Source organism: Aquarana catesbeiana, linkage group LG03, assembly GCF_042186555.1.
Source record: "Aquarana catesbeiana isolate 2022-GZ linkage group LG03, ASM4218655v1, whole genome shotgun sequence".
NCBI classification, from domain to species: domain Eukaryota; kingdom Metazoa; phylum Chordata; class Amphibia; order Anura; family Ranidae; genus Aquarana; species Aquarana catesbeiana.
The window spans coordinates 515,920,776-515,948,298 of NC_133326.1; the positions used below are offsets into that span (position 1 = coordinate 515,920,776).

At 42.9% G+C, this 27,523-nt stretch overlaps 1 protein-coding gene across 3 annotated transcripts in view; it reads left to right on the top strand.

Moving 5' to 3' along the window:
* Positions 1-18,242, top strand: part of CYFIP2 (cytoplasmic FMR1 interacting protein 2) — a 134,934-nt gene extending 116,692 nt beyond the window's left edge. For all 3 annotated transcript variants that reach the window (XM_073621167.1, XM_073621168.1, XM_073621169.1), the window contains 4 exons: positions 24-118; positions 12,691-12,929; positions 13,849-13,996; positions 15,129-18,242. In XM_073621167.1, coding sequence (XP_073477268.1) covers positions 24-118; positions 12,691-12,929; positions 13,849-13,996; positions 15,129-15,296 — 650 coding nt within the window. In that variant the 3' untranslated portion in view covers positions 15,297-18,242. The remainder of the gene's footprint in view (positions 1-23; positions 119-12,690; positions 12,930-13,848; positions 13,997-15,128) is intronic.
* The last annotated feature ends 9,281 nt before the right edge of the window (positions 18,243-27,523 follow it).

Below are 27,523 nucleotides of genomic sequence, written 5' to 3' on the forward strand. Positions count from 1 at the left end.
TCTAATCTTATTTTGCCATTTAGAGGGGGAACGTCTGGAGGTCAGGATGAAACGACTAGAGGCAAAGTATGCTCCACTGCATCTCGTCCCACTAATTGAGAGACTGGGCACCCCACAGGTAAGCTTTGGAGGTTCTATCTGAAGCCTTACTCCATCCAAAATTGATACTTCAGTCTTGAGTAGTCACCAGTGGGCTGAATCAGTGTTGTACTACCAAATAGGCATAGTAGGCACCGGCCTCTGGGCCCCATGCCGTTTAAGAGTCCACGTGACAACAGATCAAAATAATATTGATTTGATCATGAAAGAAAATTACAATGAAGTTTTCTTAAATTGTTTACAAAAGATAGAAAAAAATTAACCACTTAGCAACCGCCTGCCCGCAATGTACTGCGGACGAGCGGCCGCTGTAGGCAAAGCGACGTACCCGTACGTCGCTCTCCTACTTCTGGGTTTGATTGTGCACATCGGGGGCCTGTCAGCAAATCCTGGCCATAACCTGCTGATCAGGTGTGTGCAATCACAACCCAGAGCTCTGTGTTGACATTCATATGTATTATAGCAGATAGTAAAATATATATATATTTTTTGTTTATATCGCAAAAAATAAAAAGTCCAGTGGTTATCAAATACCACCAAAAGAAATCTCTATTTCTGTGAAAATATACATTTCGTTTGGGTACAGTGTTGCATGATCACGCATTCGCCAGTTAAAATAGCACAGGTGCCAAATAGCAAAAAATGGCCAGGTCATAAAAGGGGTAAAATCTTCTGGAGCTGAAGTGGTTAATCAACTCAAAGGAACGAAAACTTTACATTAAAGGCTCTATAGAGAACAAACTGTATTAAAGTGGTTGTAAAGTCTCCACAATAAACTCCCATGATAGGTTCTCTTATGGGGCAATAGTAATGGCAGTGTGTTTTTTTTTCAGCAATATAATCTCTAAATACCTTTTCCCAGCAGTGCTTCTGTGCATGGTTTTCTCGGGTCTTCCTCCCAAGCAGAGGAACTCAGGTGGGAGGAGCTCACATTCCTCTGCTGTTAGTTTTAGGAGGGGAGGGAAGGGGCGGGGAGAGAATCAGTTTCACACAGACCATGGAAATGACAGGAAGGGCGAGAGGGAGAACCAGATGCGGCAGAGCAATTTTTGTACACTTGTTTAATAAATGATTTTAGGCCTGAAGAATACATAAAAACCCCAAAAGTTATATATTTTTCAAAAGCAGACACCCTAGAGAATAAAATAGTGGTTATTTTATGTCACGTGATATTACCGCAAAAGTCTAGGAAACGCAAAATGGCAGTAAAACACAAGTGATTTTTAGGGCAAACAAACACAATAAGTTTCCCAAATTTTTGGCAAAATATAAAAGACGAGGTTGCACCAAGTAAACAGATACCCAACATGCCAAACCTTAAAGTGTTACTAAACCCAGTACCCTGCAATTACTATATCTGGTCTCCCACAGTACACAGAACACGGAAATGCAATTATTTTAGTAAATATAAACATCGAAATACCTTTTCTCATCAGCAGTATATAGCAATCTTGTGATTTCTATAAGTTCCTGATGAAGCTTGTAGGAGGGGTTTCCATACTGCACTGAGCTGTCCTATGAGGCTGCAAGGCTCCTGACTCTCTGTCTGGACAGTGCATGTGATCAGCACAGGGCCAAAGAAAAAAAAACCTCTCAAGCAATACAACACTAAACTGAGCACGTGCAGCCTGACTGCAAAGGCTCTGTCTTATCCGGACCTGTTTTGTAGTCAGTGAAAGAAGAGGAGGATCTGTGCATACAAGATCAAGCATCCTTTTTTACACAATGCAGAGGATTAACCCCTTAGGTTGCACAGTGAGTATAACAAACATGCTTTACTGCATATACAGACTGATTTTACTGTTGTGGGTTTAGTAACACTTTTAATTTGTGTAGGGCAGTGAAATGGCAACAAACTTCAGTACCCTACATTTTTTTTTATAGGTGATGCTAAGCCCCCTATAGGTCATCAGTTTAGCGTTAGGGAGGAGGTCTTGCACTTGTATTATTGCTCTCACTATGATGTGTGCGGCGATGTGTGTATTGCAATCAATGTTATAATACGTAGGTGCCCCCATGCGTGCATTTACTTTAATACGTGTGTATATGAAAAAAAAAAGGGGGGGGGGGTTAATGTGCTTGGGGTAACCTAATTTTTTTGCACTTTTTTAAACTTTTTTTTGCTTATCTTTTTTTTTTCATCACATAGGGGACAAATAGTGATGTGATGATTTTTTGGCGACAGGTTCTGTTTTACGGGAAATGCAGGGTCTAAAAGACCCTGCATGTCTCCTCTGTACTCCACTGAATGTAATGCAATGCAGACCGCATTACAATACATTCCTTTCTGTCTATGCTGGCCGGGGAAAGTGACAGGGTTACGCGGAAGTGACATTATAAACGTTGCTTTACGGGTCACAGCAAGAAGGGAAGGAGAGCGGACGTGTGTCAGCTCTTCTCCCTCTCCTCCACCTGCCGCCACCCATAGATGGGTAAGGGGAGGCCAGAATACATTGTGGGGGTGCGCCATTACCAGGGGTATGTGCAGGAAATGAGAGGCGACGCAGCCGCCCAAATGCTTCCACCTGACAGGCAGGAGTCTGCTTGTCAGTTTTACACACAATCCCAGTGGCTGGAGCCATTGGATTGTGTGTGAAACCCCCCACTGTCAGGTCCGTATGTTTTAGGCATCATTCAAAATGAATGGCACACAAGCAAGTGTGGTGCGTTTTGCCAGGATTGCAGTGTGGTTTGGAATCTCTGGCAGAATAGCGGTGATTGCACCCACAATCACAAATCTCTAGATGTCCATAGAGCCTAAATGCATAGAAAAAACACCTTTGGAAGCAGCGTTTAAAAAACATGCTGCAAATGTGCGTTGTGCCATTAATGCTGCATTCACACTTCGCGGTTTTGAATTGTAGGCATTATTGCCATATCGCACTGCAATTGTGGTAAAACTAAACACGCATGTTTAGGTGACACTGATTGTTAATGGAACCTTAAACATGGTGCGCTGGAGTGACAATTGTCACGTGGCAGTCATGTCAAACTAAATCATGCGAAGCTTCGCCCCCAAAAATAGGACAAAAAGCTTTGCATAATGCTGATTGCCGTGACAATTGCGTCAACAATGCAGCACGTTTGAGGTGCCATTAAAAATCAATGAATATTGTGTTTTGCCACCATTGCAGTGCAATTTTAGAACTGTGGTGATGATGCACACAATCCAAATTTGTGAAGAGTGAATTGTTAATGGCACAACAAACATGTTAACCAGACACACATTTTGCCACACATGACTCTAAAAGTCTTTTAAAAGGTCAAGAGATTGTGTGGCACATTCCTTGTGCGTAGTTTAGCCCATTAAACTCAATAGGCTGCCCTATGCACAACGTATGGATATTACCAACAATGGAAAAAAATAATGAAACAGAAGTGCATGCTGCATGCAGATGTGAATGTGGCTTTCACATAATGTCCGCACATGAGTCGCACAGGAATTGGATATGCGTTCTTGTGCGATTCAAACCACATGCAAAACCCAATTCAATTGTGATCTGTAGCGGATGTCAATAAAAAGTTAACGACACCCCAAACGCAGGTCACAAACAAAGTGCATTTGCCCTCACCTGCCCTGCTACTTTTGTACCATGTGATCCGGTTACACTGTTTTTTTTTAAAAATAGTGAATGCGCTACTTTTGGTGCGGTTGGATTTTAGCACCTTCTAAATGAATGTGCTGAAATCGAACACCGCACAGAACCAAATGTGAATTCCACAGGAACACACAGCGCATTCCTTTGTGATGCACGTGCAGTCATGGTGTGAACCAGTGTGCTTATATAGGTTATTAATTACATGATTAATGTCCCTGTATAGTAAAAATAAAAAAAAGTATAACAAAATAATCTGCAGTAAGTAATTTAGTATTTAAAATTTTTAGTTATTTCCATGTGAAAGCCTGTAATACTGAACTGCTAGCTGCTCTCTCCCATGACAAAACACTGCCTGGGGCACTGTAGCTTTAAAGTGGTAGTAAACCACAGCTGGTGAAAAAAAAAATTCCCAGCAGGGCAATGTCATAATGTGCTAGTATGCATCATTTCCCTTAGAACGAATCCCTCCAGCGCCACGCTGTCACCTCTGAAAGGGCTTCCCCCGATCTTCCTTCCAGGTTCATGTAACCTCGGCTACATGAGTGGCCAGGGCGAAATGACATCACTCCGGCGCATGCGCACAGGAGCCGCCATTTACGGCTTGGGCTCTGAAGGTCAGAGCGCATGCGCCGGTGATGTCACCTGCTGTATGGACTCTGAATATCTGCTAAACAGTGCAAGTTTAGGAGATTATCACAGTACCTACAGGTAAGCCTTGATATTGGCTTACCTGTGGGTGTAAGTGGTGTAACAGAGTCTACTACCACTTTAACAAAGAGGAGGGGGAGGGGAGGAGATTGTGTTCTCACTGAAGACTACAGAACTGACAGGGAGAGAGGGGGGAGATGCAGGGACGCTGAGGAGATAGCTGGATGACGGAGGCACTTAAACTGACCACGCTTTCATGGCTCAGTGTCAGGACTGGGCTCAGCCCTTCCTTCTCTGAGCTGGCCGCTCAGCTGTCGGCTAATTGCCAGCTCCTATCTCTCCACAGTTACTCAGCTGTTGATGATATCCTGCTCGTCAGTCCTGCCTACTTAAGCCGTCCAGCCCAGAGGATCTCTGCCTTCACCTCAGTCAACATCACAGAGACGCTCTCCTGCATTCCTGTTAAAAGACTTGCTTGGCTGACATCCCTTCTGGCTCCAGATCCTGCTTGCTGTTTTACTACGCTCATCTCCGGCTCCCTGATGTTTGGCTTGTCTGACTATCCGTTTTGGTTCCTGAACTCTGGCTAGGTTTTGACTACGGTTGTTCTATTTACTTTTATTATTAAACAAGTGTGATTTAACTGTACTTCTGTCTCGGTCTGATTTCATGGTTTCTGACAGTAGGCGAAGGCCATGAATTCAGAAGATACAGTCAATCCACTTGTTGGTAATATTTTTCCAGATTGGATGAGCAAGATCACCGCATGAATCAGTTTGCCATGGCGTTACAAATGCTCCTGAGACACAGGGCTCACCTGGAATCTCCCACTGTGGCTGCTCCGGTAAAACCTGTGTTGCAGGCCGTCTCTGCTGCTGCGCCAGTCTCTGTGCAGGCACCCTCCTCAAGTATTACCTCTATAAGAGGTATGTCTGGTTTCGCTCCACTTCCCCAGTGATTTGGGGGAGATCCAGTCCAATGCAGAGGGTTTCTCAACCAGGTTGAGATATACTTTGAGATGCTGCCCCAGGCGTTTCCCACGGACAGAAGCAAAGTAGGTTTTGTGATATCTTTGCTTTCTGAGAGAGCCTTGGCCTGGGCAAATCCTCTAATAGAGACACAAAAACCTGTAGTCTTGAGTTACCCTGAGTTTGTGGCCTCCTTTAAAAGGGTAATTGACGTTCCCGCACGCTCCGCTTCTGCTGCCAAGTGCCTCATGTCCATCAAAGTACGAGAAATGTTGCCAACTACACCATTGAATTCCGTACTCTGGCAGCAGAGGTTGCTTGGAACAAAGAGGCCCTTGTGGCTTCTTTTTCTCATGGTCTCTCGGATTCCATCAAGGATGAGATAGCAGCCCGAGATATACCCACTGAGCTGGAGAAGTTGATCACGTTTGTCATCCTCATTGACTCCAGACTCAGAGAAAGACTCTCTTTTAAGGAGCGCTTGCGGAAGCCTCCTGTACATTTGCCTCCGAGCTTTGCAGTCCCACTCGTGCCTCCCTCACCTCCCATGCCTCCTGGTACCAAGTCAGTCAGTGAAGATGAACCCATGCACTTGAGCTTCACGCATCTCTCTATAGATGAGAGGACCTTTAGGAGAAGGGAGAGATTGTGCCTTTATTGTGGCCAGGCAGGTCACTTTTTGAAGTCTTTTCCTACCCGTCCAGGTTACGCCCGAACCTTGAGGTCCTGTCATGGACAGACCTTAGGTGGCGTTTTTCGATCCCCAGTTATTCAGAAGGATAAGCCCCTGATTTCGGTCACCCTTTCTTGGGCTGAGTCGTCCATCGAGATACAGGCTCTAATCGACTCTGGGGCTGCAGGCCTGTTCATTGATGCTGCCTTTGTATCGAAGCACTCGATTCCGCTGCAGTTGCGTAACACTCCACTTGCCATTGAGGTTCTTGACGGGAGATCCCTACAGCCTGCCCATGTGACTCATGAGACAGTTCTGTTGTCCATGGCCGTAGGGGCTCTTCACCATGAGATAATCCAAATCCAAGTTATTTCCTCACCTAAGTTTCCGTTGGTTATTAGTTGTCCTTGGTTACAGAGGCACAACCCCTTTTTTGATTGGCTCCGTGCTGAGGTTCAATTGTTTCACGATTAAGAATGCCTATCTGATTTCGTTGATTACGGAGTTATTTGACCGCTTCAAGGGAGCAACGGTTTTCACAAAGCTTGATTTGAGAGGGGCATACAATCTCGTGAGGACTAAGGAGGGCGACGAGTGGAAAACTGCGTTTAATACCAGAACAGGCCATTATGAGTACCTCGTAATGCCTTTTGGCCTTTGTAACGCCCCCGCAGTTTTCCAGTAATTCATTAACGATGTCCTCCGAGATTTGTTGCAGTTATGTGTGGTGGTACTAAGAATGTAAGGGCTGACACCTTGTCACGACAATTTTTCTCCACTTCCAAGTTGGAGACTGTTCCGGTTCTTGTGATTCCTCCTGATCATATTCTGGCTACAGTTCGCACCCGTCTCACTTCTCCTTTGGGTGCTCAGGTCCACGCTCCTCCCGAGAAAACTTGTGACTGCTGCTTTGTCCCAGAGAGTCTCCGTACTGCCATGCTCCAGACTTACCATTCTCCCAAGGCTGCTGGCCACCCTGGGAGGAAGAATTAACTCTTTTGGGCCATTTTCCAACAATTCTGGTGGCCTAGTCTATGTGCTGATATAACCGCCTTCGTAGCTACCTGTTATGTGTGTGCTCAGAGTAATGCCCTGTACACACGGTCGTACATTGATCGGACATTCCGACAACAAAATCCATGGATTTTTTCCGACGGATGTTGGCTCAAACTTGTCTTGCATACACACGGTCCCACAAAGTTGTCAGAAAATCCAATCGTTTGTGGCAACACAGTGGTGTAGTGGGTAGCACTCTCACCTAGCAGTAAAAAGGGTCGCTGGTTCGAATCCCAACCACGACACCAACTGCCTGGAGCTTGCATGTTCTCCCTGTGCCTGCGTGGGTTTCCTCCGGGTACTCCGGTTTCCTCCCACACTACAAAGACATGCTGGTAGGTTAATTGGCTTCTATCCAAAATTGGTTATGAAGTTTATGAATGTGAGTTTGGGACCTTGGATTGTGGGCTCCTTGAGGGTAGGGAGTGATGAGTGTGGAGTGCTGTGTAAATTGATGGCTCTATATGGGTACCTTAAATAATGATATAATAGATGAGTATCTTAATGAGACACAATGTACAGGGATAGGGACAATTGTAGACACTCACTCAGGTTGAACTGGATGGAATGGTGCCTTTATTCAACCTTACTAACTATGTAATTCTGAACGCGGTGACGTAAAACACGTACGTCGGGACTATAAACGGGGCAGTAGCCAATAGCTTTCGTCTCTTTATTTATTCTGAGCATGCGTGGCACTTTGAGCATCGGATTTGTGTACACACGATCGGAATTTCCGACAACGGATTTTGTTGTCGGAAATTTTTATAGCAAGCTCTCAAACTTTGTGTGTCGGAAATTCCTATGGAAAATGTTTGATGGAGCCTACACACGGTCGGATTTTCCGACAACAAGGTCCTATCACACATTTTCCATCGGAAAATCCTATCGTGTGTACAGGGCATTAAACTCCACGACACCTTCCAGTGAGCCTCCTACAACCCATACCCAATGGAGAGAGGCCCTGGACCCACCTGTCTATGGATTTCATTGTGGAGTTACCCAACTCCCAGGGCAACACAGCTATCCTTATGGTGGTTGACCGGTTCTCAAAGTTGTGTCATTGTATTCCACTAAAGAAGTTGCCCACTTCTAAGGAACTGGCTTCCATTTTTGCTCGGGAGATCTTTTGGTTACATGGGCTACCCAAGGAGTAGTCAGTTTGTGTCCCGGTTCTGGCAAGCCTTTTGTGCACAGTTGGGAGTTCAGCTTGCTTTCTCCTCTGCGTATCACCTGCAGTCTAATGGGGGAATGAGCCAAGTAGTTTTTGGAGCAATTCCTACGTTGCTATATTTCTGACCATCATAACAACTGGTCAGACCTATTACCGTGGGCAGAGTTTGCTCACAACAGTGCCTTGAATTCTGCTTATGGCGAATTATGGTTTCCAACCCTCCATGTTGCCTGACTCGATTGTAGACATGTGCGATTAGTTTCATACGAATCGAAAATTTGTGCGAATTTCCATAAATTCGTACATTCCGGAGGATCCGAAATACGAATTGCTATGCTTCCGAATTTTGTATGAAATACGAAATTTCGTTTACGAATTTCGGATCAAAATTCCTAACGAACATTCGTAATTGTTACGAAAAAATTCAGCCAGGAAGTCAGCACAGCACAGGAATTGTGGGAGCCCCTCACAATGATAAATTCATCATAACGAACATTCGTAATTGTTACGAAAAGTTAACGAACCTAAAAGTTAAAAAGCCAGGAAGTCAGCACAGGGATGGTGGGAGCCCCTCATAATAATAAATTCATCATAACGAACATTCGTAATTGTTACAAAAAGTTAACGAACATAGCGAAAATTCGTATTTTGTACGAAATTTCGGACACGAATTACAAAATACGAATTAATTCTAATACGAAACGGAACAAAACGAAACAAATTTATTTACAGCGTACATGTCTACTCGTTTGTTGCGCAGAGTATTCCTGCATTAGAGCAGCATCTCCGTGGTCTTCATTCCACTTGGGCACAAGTCCAGGAGGCTTTGCGACATGCTAATGGTAGGTACAGACTCCATGCTGACCGCAGACGCCTGCCTGCGGCTTCCTACCAGGTTGGGGACAGGGTCTGGCTACCTCCGACTTTGTGTTCCCTCACTGAAGTTCGCACCTCGGTTTATTGGGCCTTTCCGTATTCTTTGCAGGATTAACCCAGTGGCTTACGCATTAGACCTTCCTTCTAATATGCGTATTTCGAATGTGTTTCATGTTTCCTTATTAAAACCTTTGGTCTGCAACCGCTTTACCACCTCAGTGCCACGTCCTCACCCTGTACAGGTTGAGAACCATGAGGAGTACGAAGTACAGTCCATTGTTGACTCCCGTAGGTTCCGTGGGCACATACAGTACCTGGTGCATTGGAAAGGGTACGGTCTGGAGGAACACTCTTGGGTCTCATCCTCAGACGTATATGCCCCTGTCCTCCTCTGTGATTTCCATAGACGTTTTCCCCTCAAGCCTGGTGGTCCTCCAAGGGGGAGGGGTCATTGAGGAGGGGGTACTGTAAGGGCTGGGCTCAGCCCTTCCTTCTCTGAGCTGGCCTCTCAGCTGTCGGCTAATTGCCAGTTCCTATCTGTCCACAGTTACTCATCTGTTGATGTTATCCTGCTTGTCAGTCCTGCCTACTTAAGCCGTCCAGCCCAGAGGATCTCTGCCTTCGCCTTAGTCAACATCACAGAGACGCTCGCCTGCAGTCCTGTTAAAAGACTTGCTTGGCTGACATCCCTTCTGGCTCCCGATGCTGTTTGCTATTTTACTACGCTCATCTCCGACTCCCTGATGTTTGGCTAGGTTTTGACTACGTTTGTTCTATTTACTTTTATTATTAAACAAGTGTGATTTAACTGTACTTCTGTCTCGGTCTGATTTCATGGTTTCTGACACTCAGCAGCCATGATAAATGTGGTCAGCCCACAGAGGGGAAGACAGGAACAGGCAGGAACAACCAGGTACTGTAGAAGATAGAAAGCGACAATTGACAAGGCAAAAGCACTATGCTATAGCTCATGCCTTAAAGGGATAGGAGCATGATTTTTTTTTTCTAAGGTTACAACCTCTTTAAATGTTATGTACCCAATAACAACTTAAAGTACATAAACCATAGATATCAGGGTAACATTTACAGTTTGTCTCTGAATAGCTCATCTTCTTTCAGCTGTCAGTTTGTAAAAAGATTAGGTGCAACCTATGTTCGTGTAATGTACAGTAGTGTGGTCATCTCTATCTAGCGGCCACTGTGCATACTACTTAGTTCAATGATAACCCCCTAGAGTGCGTGTCTGAGAAACCTGCAGAAACCTGCAAGTGGGGCCCCAAGGTTTTGACTGCCTAGGGGCCTTCATGAAGTTGCTTCTGGCACTGGGCTGAATTCTTATCACATGGTAGACAGGGGGCGAATTTTTTGTGCTACAGTCTGTGTCTCTGCTTCTCTCATGAGGACATAGGTGTTATTCTTTCTCAGATCCATCATATATAATTTTATTCTACATAAGGGAAGGTCCAGAGGGAACATGATATTATCATTTGACTTTTTAAAATACACAGTATTTAGGCGATCTGTATTCTGCCTAAAACATAGGCCAGTTCACACCACAGAAACGCAGTCCGGTGCTTTTGATGCGTTCTAGTTCATTTTTAAAGGGTTTTTGATGCAGTCCAGTGCATTTTTTCACTCTCTTATTACTTAACCCTAAATGAGGAGATATGTGTTTCGGTGCGTTTTTTGGTGTGTTTAGGTGCATTCCAGTGCGTTTTTCGTGCGTTTTACAGCGTTCGGGTGCAATAAAAATGCAGCATGTTCTACTTTTTTTCTGGAACTGGAACACACTGGACCTGCAAGCACTGGTGTGAACTATGCCATTGAAAGCCATATAACTTACTATCCATGCCTTTTTGATGCAGAAAAAAACTGCACTGGACTGCATTGGTATGAACTGACTTTAGGGCCAGTTCACACCAGCTGCAGTTCCATGCAGTTCCATTTTTTCTGCACCAATACAGTCAGTTCTGGTCAGTTTCTGCACCAGAAAATGACCGGAAACCGACTGCATGGTGTGAACTAGAGCCATTAGAATACATGGAAAATACTGTGCATGCATTTTTAGTGCAAAAAAGCGAAAGTAACTGAACGGAATAAGTCTGGTGTGAACTGGCCCTAAAACATTTCTTCTCCTATATTATTAGGTGTAATGTCTAGATAAACAGTCAGATGAATCAGATTGTGGGTGTGCTGAAAATAACTGTCAGCTATTGAGTATATTAAAACCAATACAGTATTTTATTACACGCAAATTTTAAAAGAAAGGACAACCATTAAAAATGAATGCCACATAACTTATAATATAAGGTTATTCAGCCATATACAGTATCACTACCGTATCACTACCCCTAACCGCCAGCATCTAGCACTCTCTGCTTAGCCCGTATTTTTATGTATATATATATATATATATATATATCTATATACACACATTAACTACCATGGATCCAGAGCGTTTAATCACATGTAAATATAACTGGTTCAAGCAGTAGCATAGAGGCGGCCTTGTTCAGTTTGTTTTGCGATCAGCATCATTAGGAACTCAGAGCTGATCTGAAATGTCATACCAAAAGCATTAGCTATAATGTAAGAAAACATCCCCAATGCAAAAACAATGCCAATTTAACTCCTGCAATTCTATACACTTAAATAATTGAAGAGCCAGGGGATTGATTTACTAAAGGCAAATAGATTGTGAACTTTGCACTCTGCAAGAGCAGTTGCTCCACAGCTTGGTAAATGAGCAGAAGCTCTGCTGACTTCCATCATACAATCATGTGCAAGCAAAAATGCAGTAATATTTATTCTTTTGCACATGATTGGGTATTCTTTGCAAAGTGAAGCTTTACCTCATTTACTAAGCTCTGGAGCAACTGCACTTTGCAGAGTGCACAGTCTATTTACCTTTAGTAAATCAACCTCCATGTATGTAAAAATATATGTCATTACCCAAGGCTAAACATTTCCCAGTGGGGGTAGGAAGGGGAGGCACAAGAACAGCTGAGATCTAGTTGGCAATAATTAATGTGCATTTAGAAACAAAGTATATAAGGACAGGGTTTGTAATTAGAGCAGAATTTGTGTCAGTGTAATGTAACACACCAGCGTTATCTCCAGGAAAAATGACCCATTCTTGCTCAAAGGGCATTGTAAAGAGAAGAATCAAAGTTACACAGAAATATCGGAGACCAGCTTTTAATTTAAAGCAATACTCCAGGCAGACAGATAAATATACCCTTGAAATACATACATAAATGTCTATCCGTTTGCCTGGTTTAGCCAGTCTTGTGATTTGCATACCTCTACCACACAACCAGGCAAAGGAACACACTCATTTTGTGGTTATCTCTCGGCCTGCTCATGGGACACTGTATCTGCAGTGATCAACTCTGTCCAGGTTGCAGGATGTGAACTAGGAAGTAGCAAAGCTGAAACAGGAAGCCATAGTGTAATCACCCTAGTTGTTTGTCTAGTGTTCCACTTAGGGAGCAGTGCAAAAATAGTTTGTATTATTTTAGGCATTACTAGACTCAATAGTGTAACATAATATAAAAGATAACACAAAATTTTGGTAATTCTCATATTTATTTTTAGCAAATTGCTATAGCCCGTGAGGGAGATCTTTTGACCAAGGAACGCCTGTGCTGTGGTCTCTCCATGTTTGAAGTCATCCTGACCCGGATCCGCAGCTACCTGCAGGACCCCATCTGGCGTGGTCCTCCCCCCACCAATGGAGTGATGCATGTGGACGAGTGTATGGAGTTTCATCGACTCTGGAGCGCCATGCAGTTTGTTTACTGTATTCCAGTGGGGACCAATGAATTTACTGCAGAGTGAGTACTTGTTATCTCCCTGAAAACTGCTGTTCACCAGTGGGTTGTCTTGTCTCTTTAACACTGTAGCCAGAATAATAATTAAAGAGAAGTATGGGGTTTTTAAAAAAAACAAACCTTATACTAACCTAGGTGGATGCAGCATTGATCCGATGCTGCATCGAGTCCCCTGCCGCCTCTGCAGTGAGAACTGAGCAAACGAACACAATTGATTACTCAGTTCTCCCCTCCGCTCTGAGCAGAGAGCTGTGACTGTTGGGCAACGGTTCCCTGCTCTGCCCCTCCAGCGCTCACTGCAGGGCTGGGGAGGGAGCAGTTGGCTCAGTCTCCCACCGGCACAGCTGAGAGGCTGAGCCAGCTGCCGATCCAGGCATGTGGCTGGATCCCGACTGTAAAGTTGGAATCTTTCCCCAGCCTAGACCGGCTGAGTGATGTCAGCGGACAGCAGGCTTTAGCCCACTGTTGGCTAAAATTGTCACAGGTGTGCAGAACAAACTGCACTCCTGGGATCCGTGGGTGAAGTATAGCCAAAAAAGCTTTGGCCATACTTCTTCTTTAAGTATTTTTGAAAATACAATCAAAACATAAACATTTTAAGTGGAATTCCAGCTTACACCTACAGTAACTAGGCTGCAGGGGAGTGGAGGGACCGCTGACAGTGGATGGGCCATTAAAGCTTATGGGTGACATCACCACTTCAGGCTTTGCTAGCTAGTGTAGATTATTTGACTGGTCTGAAAATAAATAAGTGTATTTATCTTACACAGGTTAGTTAGCATAGTTGTTAGGAGGGGGTAGAGGACAATTTTAGGGCTAGTTAAGTGTAAGCTGAGGTTTTCTATATACCCCTAATAACAAGTTTCTAACAAGCTCCGTTGTCTTGTTAATTTTGTGTCCTGTCTTTTGCTTCCCCCTACAGGCAGTGCTTCGGAGACGGTTTGAACTGGGCGGGTTGTGCCATTATTGTGCTTCTGGGACAGCAACGTCGTTTTGACCTCTTTGACTTTTGCTATCACCTTCTGAAAGTTCAAAGACAGGACGGGAAAGATGAAATCATAAAAAATGTGGTGAGTTTCACTGACTGACCAGACATACTGGCATTGATGGTTAATGCTAAATGTACTTTTGGCAAATCAATGTGTTCAACACCTTCTGAGCGTCATTAATTCTGGTGAACAGTGCCCAACACAAATAAGACATGGGCACAGGCAGAGCTTCTGCCTCATAGATGAAAGGGTATCTGTAGTGTTGGAGATGAGATACACACACACACACATATATATATACACATATACACACTGTACAGTGTATATAGTATGTATATACATACATATACACACACACACTATATATAAATAAATATATAAATATATATATATAATTTTTTTTTACAACATAGATTAAGGGGGAAATATAAATGATTTTTTGTCAGTTTTATTTCAATATTTTGTACTTTTTTTGTGTCTTTTATTATATTTGTAAATTCTCAATTTTATACATTAACATTAGTACTGGGTTTGCCTATGGCTCAGATTTTGCAGCCCTTTCTGACCTTTCTAAAATAGAAGCCCAGCACTGTTTTTTCACTTTCTGGCTGTCCAATGGAAATCCCATAGCAGAGAAGGCAGTATCTTTCCCTTCTAGCACACATTTAGATTATTCAGTCAACCTAGTAAAAGGGGGACATAGCCTAATGCACTAGGTACTGGTTGCAAATGGTATGAAAAATATTTATATTCAATATTTAATATTTATTTGACTAAAAAAAAAAAATGTAAAAAAAAATGTATTTTATAGCCGGGACAACAACTATATCAGAAAACACTGCACATTCTCTTTAAAAGCTGAGCTCCAGGCACAAACATTTTATTAAAACATATAGCTCAATATCCACAATGGGTTTGAAATCCACTTTGTGTGCACTCAATGCCGTTGCAACCCAGAAAGTACCTTCTAAAGTAGCAATGAAATAATATCTGGGATACACATAGCCTTTGCAGAGAGCAGAGCTGTGGGAGGGACTCAGCAGGCCAATCCAGCTTTAAATGAGGTCATGGAGTTTCTGATGGCAGTGTGGAAGCAGCACTGCATGGATTGCGTTTCCAGTTTGCAAAATTTTCTTCGCTGAAGTTTTTGTTTATGATCTCTTAAGTCTTCGCATTCACTAACCAGCTATCCTGTTTCTGACCATCCCTCCAGCCGCTAAAGAAAATGGCAGATCGCATCCGGAAGTATCAGATCCTGAACAATGAGATCTTTGCAGTCCTCAACAAATATATGAAATCTGTAGAGAGTGACAGTTCCACAGTAGAACACGTACGGTGCTTCCAACCTCCTATTCACCAATCACTGGCCACCACCTGCTGAGAGGGGCATAGCACAGACCACAGTCCGGACGATATCGACAAATCCCGTAACGTTGTGGTGCATGTTCTTCCTGTTTTCACAATACACCTACATGATGCTATAGAAGCAGCAGGACTGTACAGGATGTAGCCATGTAAAGAGGTGTGGCCTGACTTCCACTTTTGTCACCGTGTGTGGTGACAAATTCCACATTATGACATCATAGCCAAGGTCTGATGAAGTCTGGTGAAAGCAGGGCGGTATTAATATTGGTTTGGCCCAACTTTTAAGTATTTTTATGATGTAAAACAGACATTTTCAGGTTGTTACCGGCTTTTGGTCAGTGTGGTCACTGGGAATTTGTTTGATCAATCTATTTATTGTGACGCTGTACAGTGTTGTGGTAATCTCATTTGCTTAAAGACTATATTGCCAATTTGTCAACTTCTACAGTACATGTTAACGATCAATTTATTTTGTTTGAGTGGCCAATGATCTGAGCAACTTTATCCCCATAACGGAAAACGCCATGTGATGCTCAAAATTTACTATGGAGTGGAGGGTGATTAGGCAGCTTGCTGTGTTCAGATACTTACCTACTGAGGCCTACTGCAAACTTTGTCCATCATCAGCCCAACTACCCCCATCCCACTCCTTCCTACCACTACATTGATCAGAATTTTTGAAGGAAGATTTGATGCTATCATGTAACTAATATGAAAAACAACAGGAGGAAATTTTTTTAGGCCTGCCACAAACATTAAAATCTCATTATGTAGTACGAGGGCTTGCCTGATTGCATAGTTTAGGTAGGTTTTCATAATACATTGTTTTGGTCAATCTAACAGATATTGTACAGCCAGATTGTAACATGAATGGTAAGGCGTAAGGTCACATCATGACGTCCCAAAGAGAACCAGTCACAAATAAACTCATGCAAGATGTTTCACATTGATTGTGCAATCCTAATTTTAAAAGATTTAAATTGGCTTCCCTGATTACCTTTGCTTTATCTTAGGACAACTGTTGAACAAAGTGTAAGGCCGGCCATACTCGGAGCAAATTATTTTCCTGCAACCATGGGATGCAGGAAAGAAATTCACTTGATTCCCCCAAAAACACAGATACTGTAGATGCGAGAATCCCTCCTGCCGAGCCATTGTCTTCTCCCAGAGGGGGGGGGCAGGGGAGGGCGGGGGAAGCCGTGATTATTGCTAGTGGCTATAACAGCCGCTAGTAATGATCACAGGTAAAACCCAACATGCGTTCAGCTTGGTACATTTAGCCTGCCAATACATGATTCGAATCGTGTATGGCCTGCCTAAGGCTGGTTATACACGCATAGATTTTTTTCATTCAGTCTGCAAGCTGACAGATTCCTCCATTTATGCACTACAACATGGATAGATGAATTTCTTGCTGTGAGCCAGCAGCTATCAGAATATTTCAACAGTGCCTGCATCTGATTGGATGCAGGGGCAGTTCAGGTGACAATTTTCTGCTCGGCTCCTTTGATTCTTTAATTGAAGGATTGAAGGGTGCTGACAGGGCCATCCACAAAGTGACTTTTAACCGGTTCATCAGAAACCCACTGAAATTCGAACAATGTATGGCCAGCATTTCTCCGTGGTCAGCAGTTGCTAATGTGCCAACAGTTTGACCTCATATAGATAACACGTGGGATCTCCTAGGTCCTGAGTGTGCAGAACTGTGTACTACAAATACCAGAGCTACATAATTGTTTACATTCCTCTTAACTATGGAACCCTTGATCTAGAGAGATTTGAACCATATATTGTCAGGCTGATGGTACCCAAGTTGACCAATTGATCAACTTGGGTAAAACCAGCCTGTCGGATTTTTCATGCGATTAATGCCAGCGGCTAGCCACTAGCAATATTCACTGTGTGTTCTCCTGTCAGGGACGGCTCCCCACCCCCCGCATGGTTGCAGGAAAGAAAATCGCACCTTCTATGGCCGGTTTTAGAGTCTTTATATGCACTCCAGGAGCTAGGTATCAACATTGAGGTCTAGAGGTTGAAATAGTAGCAGTTGTCATACCTTAGGGTTTCTAATATACATCCTACAAAATGAATGCAGATCTATAGTCATAGCATACGCTTTCATTTTATAACATCAGAATTGTAATAGCAATACAAATGATATATTTATTTATTTTTTGACAATGGATGCAACCACTTTTCAGCCAACAGTTTTCTGCCTGGCTCTTTTGATTTTTCAGTCAGCCAGAAGGAAGCCTACAGGGCCACCTAACAAGCAAATTTTGCTAGTAAAGTAGTGACAGGTGAAGATTCCAGTAGTATATGGCCAGATTGAGAAAATGGGAATTAGTTGTCACCCCATAACAGGAAATGCTACAACAAAAGATTAAAAAATGTCTTTGGATATTATTTCAGCATGTTAACAATTATTTGTGATTTTGATGTCTGGGTTTAGATTTTAGACCTTCAATAATAAATTAATATTTATTAGAATTAATTCAGGCATAAGCCAGGTTGTTAAGCTGGTTCTCCTTGAAGCTGGTTCTCCTTGAAGAACAACAATTATTTTGGGAATTCTACATTTTATTTACTGACTGTATCTATAAGTAGCCTTAGACATAATACTCACCTTTTTATATGCTTGCTATATCATAGTTTTCCGCTAGCGGCTATCTTTATAACAGACAGTACAGTCTGTATCTTTGCTGAACCACTGCCGTAGAAAACCCTATTGCATTTAATGAATCTATTGTTTTGCAGACTGCATATGTTTTTCATTAGATTGTGCAGCGAACCAACCACTTTCAGTGAGTATTTTGCCACTGCTCTCTGCCTATAGACTTGAACTGAGACAAGAGAAAAAGTAAAGCGTATCACTACGGTACTAGGAAGCTCAAATTGTGTTTTTAATGGTCCAATACAGCCCCTGTGTAAATATATAATAAAACTATAGATTTTTTTTTTTTTAAAATACTAACCTACGTTGATTATATTTACACTAAAGCAAAATTATGGACAAAATAAAAAACACACAAAAAGTTAGCAGTTTTTGGTTTTCTTTTATTCCCCTATGTAAGATAGTTTTATTACTTGGTGATCCTGCTAATAGATCCATTATTTTCTCACATCCTTTAAAAGGGTGTCAACGTAGTTTGCTCTGCAGTTAAATGACACATGCAGCGTTGTCACCCTGTGGACAAGGTCATTTTAAATAAATATGTAGTTTTGAAAGAGGATATGGGACTTTCAAGATGCAAAAATACACAAAGCAACAAAATATAAAAGAAAAACATATACAATTTTTATTAAACTAATTACATGTATTTTATGTAATTCGTTTAATAAAAATTGTATATATTTTTCTTTTATATTTTGTCACTTTGTGTATTTTTGCACCTTGAAAGTCCCATATCCTCTTTATGTTTTTTCCCCTCATCTAAAAACGGGATGTTGGTGCCATACTTTTGTAAACCTTAACATAGATCGCTGACCACACAATTTACTATGTAGTTTTAAAAGGACTATAAGTAAGGCAAAAACAAATTGAAACCCAACTCTATCTTATGCTTTTAACAGTTTTCTCTTTTTTGAGAAATAAAATATACAACATCTACTGTAAAAAAAGCATGTGCATTACAAGCACCCCTAGCAGTCGTATATGGTTTGCCCTAACCCATTTAACTGTAACTTTTGCTGGGCAGCTCATCCTTCATGTAAATGTAGAAAAAAAAAATATAATAAAGTCCAGTGAAATTAAAAAAAAAAAAAATTACTTTTATTAGAGGTATAACCTCCACATAATTATCAGTATACAATATTTTTCATTATAGTGGGCCTTCAATCTTGTCAGATTTCTAAATATAATAAATAATATATAAGATGGCCGCAGGAATCAAAAAGTTATCATGATATCACACAGGTATGCCCTAATCACTATCCAGCCATACCAAAGTAATTGTTTTGGGTGGAGCACTCCTTTTACTGCCACTCCTACAGCTGAATTAAGTACCTGAAATAGGTAACTTTTTTTAGAAAATATTTAACAGAATTGTATTAAAGTTCTGTGTTTACATTCTAATTTTGTTTTTTATATATATTTTGTTCCTATTATTTGTTTAACTGAAAAGAGAAAAAAAAAGTTACATTATTTTACCTTCTCGCCTGTGAATAAGAAGTAAAAAAACTGAAAAAAAATCTTTTGTCTGATCTTGTCTCTTCTATCAGTCATTGTCTGCTAAATATTTGGTATGTGGGGAGAATTTTCAGATGATTTCAAGGAGATTCAATTGACATGTACAAAAAATTACTGGCTTTATTAGCTGTGTGCAGCCAGAAACATTGGGGGTTATTTACGAAAGGCAAATCCACTTTACACTACAAATGCAAAGTGCACTTGGAAGTGCAATCGCTGTAAATCTGAGGGGAAGATCTGAAATGAGGGGAAGCTCTGCTGATTTTATCAACCAATCATGTGCAAGATAAAATGCTGTTTTTTATTTTCCTTGCATGTCCCCCTCGGATCTACAGGGAGTGCACTTTCAGTGCACTTTGCACTTGTAGTGCAAAGTGGATTTGCCATTAGTAAATAACCCCCCAATGTCCCCGCATGCAAACAATCTGAATCTAGGGTCTGGTTAGAGGTTCTATTTGCATGTATCTACACGGCTACCCATGTGAATGAAGCCTAAATGCCAGGTTCACTATTCGTGAACTTAACTCATAATAAATGGCCGACCTGAGTGCAACCTACTGGGTTAAATACTTAGCTTCCTCCCTGTTTCAGCGATCTTCACTGTGCAACCCTGCCTTTCTGATAATGCTTCCCCCAGATCCTCTTCTTAGTGCACAGGCATACTGTGGCCCCATATATTCCTATTGGTAAGACATATTCTAGCCGTCCTTAGAAATGTGGTTCACCTATATGAATGAATGGGGCAGCAGAACCCCTGTGCACTAGGAAGTAGAGTCTATACTGATCCTATTTGCTCATGAATCCCATTCAGCCTCTCTTTTGTGTTCCATTTTGCTACTTTTGTTAAGAGATGAGACACTTGGAAAAACATCTCCTGTCTATTGATATTCACTTAATGTTGTCCGTTTCTGAAAACAATACAGCTACCTGTCCTGATAATCATTGTCACCGAGACAGAAAGTCATTCAAGTTGTCATCTGAACAAAAGGTGAGGATAGTCCTCCAATGGGTTCATCTGTTCCTGTGATGATTTTAAGACTGCAATTCTGTTCACTTTAAGACCCCATTCACACAGGGGCAACACGACTTGCAGGTCGCCTCAGCGAGGCGACCTGCAAACGAATGCCCGGGCGACTTGCAAAACGACTTCTGCATAGAAGTCTATGCAAGTCGCCCCAAGTCGCCCCCGAAGTCGTACAGGAACCTTTTTCTAAGTCGGAGCGACTTGCGTCGCTCCCCTTAGAACGGCTCCATAGTACAGAACGGGAGGTGACTTGTCAGGCGACTAGGTCGCCTGACAAGTCGTCCCTGTGTGAATGGGGTCTAAGACATTTTCTCTTGTTTTCTGTTGCTCCTCCAGGGCAGGAAATGAAGGGAAATCTCCTGAATGAGACACAAGCAGGAAAAAAAAAAAACTATAATGGGTTTTAAACCTTCCCTACTCTATCTGAATTAAACAAAACCTTTTGGAGTTACATACACTTTAAACATTAACAAATTTGAAATAAATATCTTGTAATTACTCTTAGTAATCCTATGGGCCAGCTCTCTGGGCATCATGGCTGATAAAGGCTAACTCCATCTTTTATAGTATTGGCATGTAAATCCTAGTACACACTACTAATTTTGGGTTGAACCAAAAATAAAAAACCCTGAATGTTCCGGTCTGAGCTGCTGTACTAACAATTAAGGATGAGCTCCGGCGTGTTCGCATGCTGCACGTGCCGATCCCGCCAGGAAGTCGGCACGGCGCAGCGCTAATCACAGGCAGTGAGACATTTCCCGATGTGTGGCTGCAGAGCTCGGGAAATGTCTCACTGCCTGTGATTAGCGCTGCGCCGTGCCGACTTCCTGGCGGGATCGGCACGTGCAGCATGCGAACACGCCGGAGCTCATCCTTACTAACAATCCGATGTTAGTTCAGCAATATCCCCTGCTGTTCTATTGTGTTCTGAGAGGGGGATGGCCGCCCCTGCCAGAACACTCCAGTCAGTGCTCTCAGCCATTGGCTGAGAGCGCTGATCGGGGGGACGGTTGGCTGCTGGTTTTACAGCATGCTCGTCCGACAGAAGCTGGCCAAAGAGCAGGCTTCTGTCGGACTGGCTGCCATACACACGGGCCAAATGTCAGCTGGTTTTTAGGGTCCTTTCACACTGGGGCGGTTTGCAGTCGCTATTGCGCTAATAATAGCCCCTGCAAACTGACCCGAAACAGCCGCTGCTTTAATTCCAGTGTGAAAGCCCCAAGGGCTTTCACACTGGAGCGATGCGTTGGAGGGCCAGTAAAAAAAGTCCTGCCAGCAGCATCTTCGGAGCGGTGAAGGAGCGGGGTGTATACCGCTCCTTTACCGCTCCTGCCGATTGAAATCAATGGGACGGCGCGGCTATACCGCCGGCAAAGCGCCTCTGCAGAGGCGCTTTGCGGTGGTTTTGACCCTTTCTCGGCCACTAGCAGGGGGGTAAAACTGCCCCGCTAGCGGCCACATACCGACGGTAAAGCGCCGCTTACAATAGCGGCGCTTTACCGCCGACAACGCCCCCGCCCCAGTGTGAAAGGGCTCGTATTGAACCGGCCAATGTCGCCCAACATTCGGCCCGTGTATACTAGGCTATACACTCTTGTTTAGAGTGTAAAATGCTGCCAAGTGCCTGACCCCACCCCCAAAATGTATCAGTCATTCATAGAGATCTGTGAATGAATAAATCACAAGTACTGTCTGCCACCGTGGCAAGTGGATTTCTAGTTCTCAATGGAACACAAGTGCGGTGAACGTTACACTCGTTGTCCATTGACTATTACTCCAGCTCTCTAACTGAAAGTCTGTAACTCAGTACAGACATAAAGCTGGAAGAAGAGTCTGCAGGAGCCTAAGTTTGCACCCATGATCCACTGATTGCACTTGTAATGCTTTTCAGGCTCATTTGCAAAAATCTAATAAATGCTTTTTTATTATTTTTGCTAACAATGGATATAGCCTTTATAAGTCTTTTTCATAGAATTTTCTTGGTCATTTTTTCACCAGATCTTTCTGCAACCCTGCTCAATAGCTCAGGCTAGGGATTGGCATGTAGAATGTGATAAAACATGTGCATAGTTAATTTGTACACCCATACAAGGGCCAATTTAGACAGGAGCCAATTAACCTACCAACAGGTCTTTGGAGTGTGGGAGGAAAACACAGAAAATTTGCAAACTCCATGCAGATGTTGTCCTGGCCAAGATTCCTGCCAAGGCCTGCAGTGCTTGAAGACATAAGTGCTAACCACTAAGCCACTGTGCCACCCATTGTAACAACTAAATCAGGGACTGGCCGAGATTCAAACCATCTATGGGCAGGCTGATTGTATCCAAGTCGCTCCCTCTATTGACTTGGGTACAGCCAGCATGTTGCATTTTTAAATGTGATTATTTATTGCCAGCAGTTAGCAATAATCGCTGTGTTCTCCAGGCAGGCACGGTCCCTATCCCTCCACCCACCCGCCGGGACAACACGATAGTTCCGTGAGAGGAATTCAAGCAATTTTCTTTCCTGCAACCACAGGAAAATCTCATCTATGGCCTGCCTAAAAGTAACCAGTCACAATCTATCTTGTACTAGTCGATTTTAATTTGTTGCTGGTGAGGACTGCTCTTAATAATTACCACTTAACACAATAATTGATTATTAAATAATAGAGTGTTAATCCTCACCGTTTGAGTCTGAGCTGCGACTTTGTTTACCTGCTTGTGTTTTTGTTATATACCTACCATTGTTCTTTGTTCCATAGTGCTTTGTGGCAGGTAACAAGTAATTGTATACTTTCTCTACACACCAAGCAATGGAGATCTATCCACAAGGACATCAAACAAGGTACACAATAGGCCAGTGGACAGATTTAGTTATTGTCCTTAGCACCTGCCAAGTCATTTACAGCTTGGTGTTACCTGGTCATGAGTGACAAACAACAGTAGTAATAAAAACACAATGTACATTGAAACATAATATCTCACTAAAAGGTAGCCAGATTTGTGGGGAATTGTTCACAGGCAAGAAAACACGAGGTTCGGGATTTCTGGTTTTGCATACACAGATAGCCATAAAAATTTCTTTAACACCCCAGACATTGTCCTTGCACTCTACAATGTAAACTCTACAATGAACTGCTTTGCACTGTAAACTTTGTTCTTCTTGGAATCACTCAACAAATTTGGTCTGCTCTGCATTTCTTCAGATGTAGTTTGTCCTATTGAGGAAAGTTTGAATTGCAGGGAAAACAAGTCAACACAAGCTTTTCTTATCAAAAGTTGCATTTTACATTTGAATGCATGTCTTTGGACATTACGGATGTAGACAAGAAGGCCTGGCTCGCAGTCTCCGCTCGAATTCATCCCAAAGGTGTTCTATCGGGTTAAGGTCAGGACTCTGTGCAGGCCAGTCAAGTTCCTCCACCCCAAACTCGCTCATCCATGTCTTTAGGGACCTTGCTTTGTGCACTGGTGTGCAGTCATGTTGGAACAGGAAGGGGCCATCCACAAAGTTGGAAACATTAAAATGTCCAAAACGTCTTTGACGCCTTAAGGGTTCCCTTCACTGGAACTTAGGGGCCAAGTACAACCCCTGAAAAACAACCCCGCACCATAATCCCCCTGATTTGGACCAGTGCATAAACAAGGTCCATAAAGACATGGATGAACGAGTTTGGGGTGGAGGAACTTGACCTGCCACAGAGTCCTGACCTCAACCCGATAGAACACCTTTGGGATGAATTAGAGCAGAGACTGCGAGCCAGGTCTTCTCATCCACATCAGTTCCTGACCTCACAAATGTGCTTCTGGAAGAATGGTCAAACATTCCCATAGACACACTCCTAAACCTTGTGGACAGCCTTCCCAGAAGAGTTGAAGCTGTTATAGCTGCAAAGGGTGGGGCAACTCAATACTGAACCTTACGGACGAAGCCTGGGATGCCATTAAAGTTGATGTGTGTGTAAAAGCAGGCGTCCCAATACTTTTGATAATATAGTGTATGTTAGATGTTGTATATACCCGTAGTACAGCCCAAAATTAATAGTGCGCATTTTGCTTTTTTTTATCCTACCTAAAACACACTGACACTTGCTCCTTTTTTTTTTTTTTTTTTTTTTTTTTAAAAACCCTGCCCGAAATATACTGACCATGATCTTTGACCCTTAATTGATCCAAACACTAACCTAGATCAAATCTTGATCTAGCTATTTTTTTATTTATTTTTTTATTACTATTATTATTATTTGGTTTTTTTTGTTTGTTTTTTTTGTTTTTGTTTTTACATACACTTTTTTTTCCTCTCTGCAAGGAAAGAGAGAGATACAATGTACAGATACATTCACAGAGAGAGAGAGAAACACAGGGGCCAGCTTCACAGGGACTTATCACTGTGATATCCAATCAGAGGCTATAACAGCGATCGGAATTGTGAGTTCCTGATCCTGATTGTTAGTGCGGGGCCCGGGGTTCTCGGTGAGACCCTAGTCTCTGTGCTGAGAGGGTTCTGTGCAGCGCGCTCCCAGCACAAAGACAGATACGCATATATGCGGTCCCACTGAAAAAAAGCCCAGTCCAGTGAGGCCACGTATATGTGTTATGTCAACGTAAAGAGGTTAAAGTTATAATCAGCACTCCCATTAGGATCTGTGTTCAACATTTACCAAATGGAGCTGAAGGGCGCTTTAAATGCTTAGAGAAAGCTGCTTGAAGCTTGCTGAAAGCTTTGCAAAGACTTGCTCAAAGTGTAATAAAACCTTGAAGTTCAACCTACTCTAATACAAGCTGAAGCCCGTATGTATGCACAGCATACATACACTGTAGTGCACTCTGTACTGCACATGACCCGTGCAGTGTACATACAAATAACATATTGTTAGGGGCAGGACAAAGAAGTGTCTTTTTTGGGCAACCTAGACTTTGATGATTTACTAAAATTAGAGAGTGCAAAATCTGGTGCGGCTGTGCATGGTAGCCAATCAGCATCTAACTTCAGTTTGTTCAATTAAAGTGGTTGTAAAGCCTTTAGGTTTTTCACTTTATTGCATTCTATGCATTAACCACTTAGGGACCGGAAGATTTTCCCCCTTAATGACCAGGCCATTTTTTGCGATACGGCACTGCACCGCTTTAACTGCACCGCTTTAACTGACAATTGCACATTTTTTTTTCCACAAATAGAGCTTTCTTTTGGTGGTATTTGATCACCTCTGCGTTTTTTATTTTTTGCGCTATAAACAAAAAAAGACAATTTTGAAAAAAAAAATATATTTTTTACTTTTTGCTATAATAAATATCCCCCCAAAAATATATAAAAAAAACTAATTTCTTCGTCAGTTTAGGGCAATATGTATTCTACATATTTTTGGCACATGCACTGCGATTTTACATGCGTGCCATTCAGAATGCAGAGCAGTGCGTTTTCACTGGTTGCGAGTATTGCTACGATTCCCGCAGCCACAGGCAGAGATGTGACCATAGGGTAAGGGTGCAGAGGGACTAATCTGTGACTTGCTGGTACAGTTTAAGGCTGGGTTCACACAGCTGCGGTGGCAGACATCGTATGTGATTCGCAGCGCACTGCTGTTCACATCACATGCGATGTCTGTGCTGTGCGATATCAGCCATACAGATAGTATGGCTGATATCGCACCGCATTCGGTCCAAACTCGCACAGGACCCTTTTTTTTGTTCGGACCAGAATCGGATCGCATGGGTGTTCACACCTATGCGATACGATACATGTCCGAATTGTCAGTTCGCAGTGCGATATGCGGGCTGAACTGGGGGTGTCATTAACATTGTATGACACTCCCCAGCAGTTCGCATATGGCAGTGTGAACTGCCGTGCGAGTTGGTGCGATGCGGGAACCCGCAGTAAATTCGCTGCGTTCCCGCACCGCAGCAGTGTGAACCCAGCCTTATTCAAGCTTAATCGTTTTACCCAGTTTGTGCAATCAATAAGAAAGTACAGTATTTTGTATACTGCATACAATACAGAAAAAGAGTGATTTCTGCTTGAAAATATGTATGCAATCTGTTAAGAAAGAAAGTAATTGAAAAATGTAGAAGTAATAGAGGCTGCAAGATAAAGGCTCACTCTATTGCGCATGTTTGGTATGTGCTCCAGCACTAGATTGTCATTGGTGTATTAATTGTGTCTTTGGTCATGTATACCAGAGGAGAGGCCTCTTAGTTCCTGGAGATTGTTATCGGTGTTTCCTGAAGTGCAGCCTCAGTTCCCAGGCATCCAGTAACACCTGAAATTCCTGTGAAACAGGTCAGAGCATGGAAAGGCGAAGGTCTAATGACATAATGACAATAAAGCAATGCCTGGTTCATGTCACCTTATAAATTGGTGAAGAGTGGCTAATGTTGTCCATAGATAGGCAATTATTTCATTGAGAGCGATGGCCAGTAAGATGTGATTATTCTTGAAGTCATCTTATTGCTTCTGTGACAAGCTCAATGTACTGTGTAACATGGTGCAACACGCAGCCAACATAGGCCGTAGCCTAGGACAGCAGGCAGGGGGGTTGCTAGGTGGCAAAAAGACCAGGGGCTTCAGCCCGAAGTCCAAGCCTGGCACTGGGGGGGTGTTACCTGCCGATGCGCACTGACCATTACACTCACCTACCTGACACACACTGACCTACCTGACATACCCTGACCCACACAACAAACACTGACCTACCTGACATACACTGACCCACACAACAAACAATGACCTACCTGACATGCACTGACCCACACTGACACATACACTGACCTACCTGACCAGACTTCAAGTGACGTGACCTCCTCGCCTTCTGCAGCTCAGCGGCGCAGCCATCCCAGTAGAGTAGACAGCAGGCACCCCAGGCAACCAGAACCATGATAGTACAGGAGAGGACAGGAGAGCTGCCCGTCCGAGCGCAGAGTGGGGATCTTCTGACAGTGGCGCGGCGGCCGCATTGTAATTCCCTCCTTCTGGAGCCTGCAGCGCTTATGATGGACATCACACGTCCCACGGTCACGGCATTGGACCAGTGGGTCATCCATCATAGGCGCTG